Raw genomic sequence first — 5,615 nt, forward strand, 5'->3', positions numbered from 1 at the left:
TTTTAGGTTCAACTTGTCGGCCTGTATAAGTAAACATGGTATTCCTTTTATAGGTAACTCTTACTCATGTCTATTTTCGAACAAAAAAAATTCGTGTTTATTGTCTAGCATGGATAGACTCATAGACATACACCTGCGAGGACGACATTTTATCATCGACTATACTGGCTAGCAAAACATTCATTAGAGGAACTTCCCTAAATTATGGACGCTATTTTAGGCCACGGAACGGCCGAAGCATCAATGATTTAACATGTAAGACTACTCAGAGGCTAGAAAAGGTCAAAGATCTCCGAGCAAACTCATTTTGCTTGAGCATCAATTAGGTTCCCCAGTTGGAAATTGTATCATCACATGGGCCTTGAGTTTATTTTGCGAAATCAAATCAAGATATTTAAAATAAACTTGCCAAAATTAAGATATTTTTAGTTCAATTTATAGTTGATTTCCACCGTCAAATTGAATTTGATAATTCTGAGAAGCCAAAATTGACCACAAGGGTTTGATGGTAATATCATACATGTCTAGCTAAAGTGACAAGCAATTTGCTGGACTTTTCTTACTCTCCCTTCCTTCCATTCCATTTCCAAGTTGGGAACCAAATTTGCATATCCACAAAACTTCCTCTATTTAAAGTCTAGGCCCTACTTCCAAAATCAAATTTGCATATTTTGCTTTTGCATATGGATGACGTATTGCTGGAGTGTCATTACCGCTATCCATACAGACTATTACATAGCTTTCTTCTGTTCGAGCAATGTTTACTGCATCATCTACTTCAAACTTCGAAAAATTTACAATGACAGCAATAGTGGCTTAGAGAAAAAACCGACCAAAATGATAACAGGTTTCATAAACATGTTTTTCCATTGATAAACTATTGAATCCATCAATTTAAGACCAAAAGAGGGAAAATGTTAACTGAGGATAGAGACATGACTTGTTAGTATGATAGAAACTGTAGAAATGAAATAAAGTAGTGCTTCTATGTTTGAAAAAACCATATCAACATACTGCCATGTGTACTACTGCACGGGGAGATATTCTTGGTAAACTAAAGACCTTTTTTGAAAATTCCAGAAGCATATCCGGGGGAGAGTCCTTCTGTACGCCGATGTCAACCCTATTTCGAGTTTGTCCAAAATTCCTTTTAGTAGAGATCACCATTTTCTCCAAAACCAGTGCTTTTCCAAGCAGAAACTCGATTAGCTCGATCACATATGGTTCGGTCACACATGCATATACCATTACATTCTTGAGGTGGTATGCAAGACAATGAAATGTGCCCTCAACTAAATTCCAGTAACTCCTTCCATCAAAGTCACGTACTCGATTCCACGTACGTCCCTGACAAAAGAGCAAACAAAGAGCAAAGCTCAAGCATTGATAAATCAAATAAATTTAATTTCTAAAAAAATATACTATTTATGACATCCAATATCCATAGTTCAATCGCAAGTTAATATACTTAACAAAATTTAGAGATAAATTCAATGTAATGAAGAGGCGCCACTGTTCTCTAACAGTGAAAGTAGAAATAATTTTGACTTTCAGAGAAAAATATCGTTTTATTCTCGAGAAAAATATCGTTTCATTCTCGCAAAACTGTAAGCTAAAGCAATAAATGTCTCTAACACCATTTATCAGGCACGACGAGTAAACATATATGGTAAGTGTCTCTGAAAAATCACAAGTAGGCACCGTAATATCCTCGGCATTTGACGGATAAACATATATGGTAAGTGTTTCTAGAAAGTCGCAATTCTCTAGCAGGTAATAAATCCCAGGGAGATGCCACTTTGCCAAATTAAGTGTCATTGTCACAGACTTCCAGCTGAAAGTTGGGCATGGTTGATACATCAGCTCCCATATGCTGAAGAGCTGCAGATGGAAAACAGAGAACCATTGGAGGAATTGAGATCCATAAAACATAAAATAGGACAGACAAAAATCTAAAAAAGGTAAAAGAACAACATCTGACCAATAATACTTGATGTTCACATAGTAAATCAGAAACACACAACAACCAACAACAACTACTGCGCCTCCACTAATTAAGTCGGATCAAATACAAAATATAAACAAAGTGGATATCTTCTTTACTTCATGAAATGAAATCATTGCTTTAACCCAAATTTGGGCACCCATCGCCTTGAAAGCTGCAGTTTACTGCAAGGAGTACTAGATGGATCCAATCTCCACTACACTTCTATCATACTAGTCGAACAACTAGAATGCCACACATTACACAGGCTCCAGTTATCACCCACTAGCCCTTCTAAGTATTAATTGATATACACCTCCAGGTGATTTACTTAAGTTTTGGAATTACTGACACAAACAAGCACCCTTAATGATGAAGGAATCAATCTTTAATTTATACTGAGTAAAGACTACTCACGAAACCTTCCCTTATCAAATATGCAAGATTAAATTCAGACTTTTATTATCACAAACATCAAAATGCTAAATTACCCAAAATAGCCAACAAACGAAGCAACAAGATTAGCTGACAGCAAGTCCCAGCAATATGCTAGGCTCTCCATCAAGCATGACACTGAGTAAAGACTCCAAAAGACCACAGAAAACTGATGATCGTTCTGTTTCTCAAATGTTCAAAAACAGATATTAAGACTTCGACCATTTAATTTGGGATGGATATCTTATGCGGAATTAACCTCAGGACAAATAAAAAATCTAAATAATGAATTTGGACCAGAAAGCACAAATATGGACAACAGAGATCCATTCATATCGAATGGCATAATCATCCCTTATGCAAGAAACATTTAGCTGCAGAAGTTGCATGAAACCAACTAAATGACAATGTATAAGACAGAAACAAAAAAAGACAGCCTCATCTAAAATAAATAGTTTCCATTTGTGTTTTGAAGATTAGCGTATAATGCAAGATTGGTTAGTTTCTCCAGCCACAACTGCCACTTCTCACATCAAGAAATTCTAGAAACCTACCAGAATACTCCAATTTAAATAGAAGGAAACCTACCAGTATAATCCAATTGCCGAGAGTAACATATGCAATGTTACAAAACTTTTCTACAAGCGTTTTGACCTCCTCATGTTCCTCAAAGAATCCTCCAAAGTCACAGAAATAGAGGGCCACATCGTTAAGGGAAGATCCCCAATCCAAATTTACTTCATTTATGGATCCATCCAGTTCAAGTGTCATGACATTCGGACAGATTATCTTACTCAAGGGATAACCGACATAGACGGCCAATATTTTGATGCCTGAACTAGCAAGATCAACTTTTTCGAGGTCAACACAAAGACAAACATTCAATTCTTCAAGTGACGGGTGCCTATCAAACTTCAGAACTTGCAGGCCAAGGCAGCGCCTGAGGGACACCTTCTTCAATGACGGGCTTCCCGAAACCAGATTTTGTATCACCTCTTCGCTTAAATTAACATCAAACATCGACAACTTTTGAAGCGATTTCAAATGAATCTGTCCTAGAGATTCGATATTACAAACCTTCAATTTAAGCTTTACCAGGCTACTGCAACCAAGAACAGCACTCGGCACTCTATAGTAAAGAGCTGGTAATGCTTTCAACGGCCCAGTACACCCATCTAGGGCAACATCCAAGACCTTCACCTTTTTCTTCAGCGCGAAGAATATCCACTCATCCAATCTATTTGACATTACTCCACGACCGTCAAATTCAGGGTTAGTAGAGCCACTCGCATGAAAGCTCAACTCGATACGGAACGTATGGATTTCGGGGCTCTTGTGTAGAGCCAACACATGGTTGACGAAATTCAAGAACTCACCGCCACCAGCTCCAGAACGGCCGCGACAAGCATGGAAATCACACTCCTCGAAGAACAGCATGCTCAGAGATCTCCAAAGGTCGCGGAACAGCCGAAGCATCAAGGATGCGCGGACAGCGCACCTGAAGGGCAGGAAAGAGAGTATGTGGAGGAGGAGAGAGTCGGGCAAATCGCTGATCCTGTCGACCGCCTCATCCTCTTTGCTCTTTCGCGGGTCTGAACCGCCGGTTCTGCCTCTGCGATCAACAGTTCTCATGGCTTCGCTCACACAAGTCGCGGGAGGCAAAAGGGAACTCTTCAGGCTAAGAAAGCCAGGGAAAAGCAAAGCAGGGCGATCAACGCTAGCTGTGGCGGCGACGAATCTCAGAGAAAATATTGCGTGAGTGGAATACTCCACGTCAGCAATACACAACTCCATTGAGCGCGTGACACGTGGCAAGCGGGCCCACAGATCAGATTTATTAAAAATCTCACTCTTTCCCTCTCTCTCCGACCTCCGTTAACTCTCCTCCGTTAGTGCTCAAATATTCACTTTTCACCTCCTGGTTTCTCTCTCCTTTACTCCTCCCGCTCAAAATTCCTCGCGCTCGCGTCTTCCTCTTCCTTCCTCCCCGACTTCCTCTTCCTTTGGTCGTGAACCCGCCGCGCCTACGCCGGTTGCCTCCGCCGGTTGCCTCCGCCGTCCCCTTCTAGAAAACCCATTTGCTCTCTCTCTCTTTCCTCCGCGAAGCGCGGCTCTTTGTGGACCGCGCCTCCGCCTCCGCCGGTTTCCTCCATCGTCGCCTCCCGGAGCCCATCGGTGGCTCAGATCCTGACCACGCGGCCGCCTCCGCCTACGCCTACGCCGTCGCCGTCTCCTCCGAAGCCCTCCATTGGCGATTCGTCCTCTGCCACTCTCTCTCTATCCCAAGAAATGGCTCCGCTCTGCTCTCTGTGACGAACCGCGCCTCCGCCGTCGCCTCCCGCAGCCCCTTTGGAGATCTCAGGCTTCGACTCGCCCTCTGCGTTACCTCCCGAAGCCCCATTCTCAGGTTAGGGTTTTGTATGACTTGAGCTTCCCGTCGTTTTTGCCCTAAAGTGAAGATTGGTGGCTCAGATCTCGACCACGCGACCGCCTCCGCCTACGCCGTCGCCTCCGAAGCCCCCATTTGGCGATTCGTCCTCTGCCCCTCTCTCTTTGTCCCGAGAAACGGCTTTGCTCGGCTCTCTGTGACGAACCGCGCTACCAACAGGTTCCCTATTATTATGTTTTTTTGGCGTTCGGGCAGATTGTCGGATTGGTCGTGCTTAATTTGTCAAATAATCAGCTTGAGGTTCGTTTGGTGAATGGGTGATAATGCTTGTGCTTGTTATGACTGTGTGCTAAATGAAAGATGTGGCCTGTGCTCATTCTTACGCTCTCTATTGATTTTGGTCGAAGAACATCAGGCATGTTTCTTGAGTGCAATCTGCGGATAATGCCACAGACAACCATTTTTGTTCTTGTGCGGGAGAAAATAGATGCAAGCATCATAGGTTGTCTCTTCATTGGATTTCATCTGCAAAAATATAAAAGGGATCTTTTTAGTTGCACTGCTTTGAGACTATTGAGCTCTATTCATTAAGTGCATCAATTAGTCTATTTTCTGCAAATTGATTATGTTCACGTCCGTCATTTTTGTTAATTGTAGTCAATTCAAGTGTGGATCTAATTATGTTTAAATAACTGGCTTTTTTATATTTTTTATCTTGAGTTCCCCCTTGCAGTTTGGTTTCGTGATCAATGAGCGGCCGAGGATCAATAAGAACAAGCACAAGGTCATGTAAAATATATCCGTACT

The 5,615-nt window shown here is 41.9% G+C and overlaps 1 protein-coding gene and 1 long non-coding RNA gene across 2 annotated transcripts; one reads left to right on the forward strand and one right to left on the reverse strand.

The window, feature by feature from the left end:
* Positions 1-899: 899 nt before the first annotated feature.
* On the reverse strand, positions 900-4,155 carry LOC130139115 (putative F-box/LRR-repeat protein At5g02930). The gene is made up of 3 exons (XM_056315468.1): positions 3,008-4,155; positions 1,702-1,881; positions 900-1,347 (listed from the first exon to the last, which is right to left on the reverse strand). Exons 1-3 carry the CDS (start codon positions 4,049-4,051, stop codon positions 1,006-1,008), a joined length of 1,566 nt encoding a protein of 521 aa, XP_056171443.1. The 5' UTR covers positions 4,052-4,155; the 3' UTR covers positions 900-1,005.
* Positions 4,156-4,460: 305 nt separating this feature from the next.
* Positions 4,461-5,181, forward strand: LOC130139117 (uncharacterized). The gene is made up of 2 exons (XR_008817344.1): positions 4,461-4,826; positions 4,892-5,181. It is a non-coding gene; the product is annotated as an uncharacterized LOC130139117 (long non-coding RNA).
* Positions 5,182-5,615: the final 434 nt, after the last annotated feature.

Source organism: Syzygium oleosum, unplaced genomic scaffold, assembly GCF_021117445.2.
Source record: "Syzygium oleosum isolate NSW1041296 unplaced genomic scaffold, Sole_v2.1 Sole_v2.10, whole genome shotgun sequence".
In the NCBI taxonomy this organism is placed as follows: domain Eukaryota; kingdom Viridiplantae; phylum Streptophyta; class Magnoliopsida; order Myrtales; family Myrtaceae; genus Syzygium; species Syzygium oleosum.

Coding starts and splice junctions, on each gene's coding strand:
- LOC130139115 (XM_056315468.1), bottom strand. CDS start 4,051: ATGAGAACTGTTGATCGCAGAGGCAGAACCGGCGGTTCAGACCCGCGA. Junction 1,882..3,007: donor TCGGCAATTGGATTATACTG/GTAGGTTTCCTT, acceptor TTCCATCTGCAG/CTCTTCAGCATATGGGAGCT. Junction 1,348..1,701: donor CAAATGCCGAGGATATTACG/GTGCCTACTTGT, acceptor CTCTTTTGTCAG/GGACGTACGTGGAATCGAGT.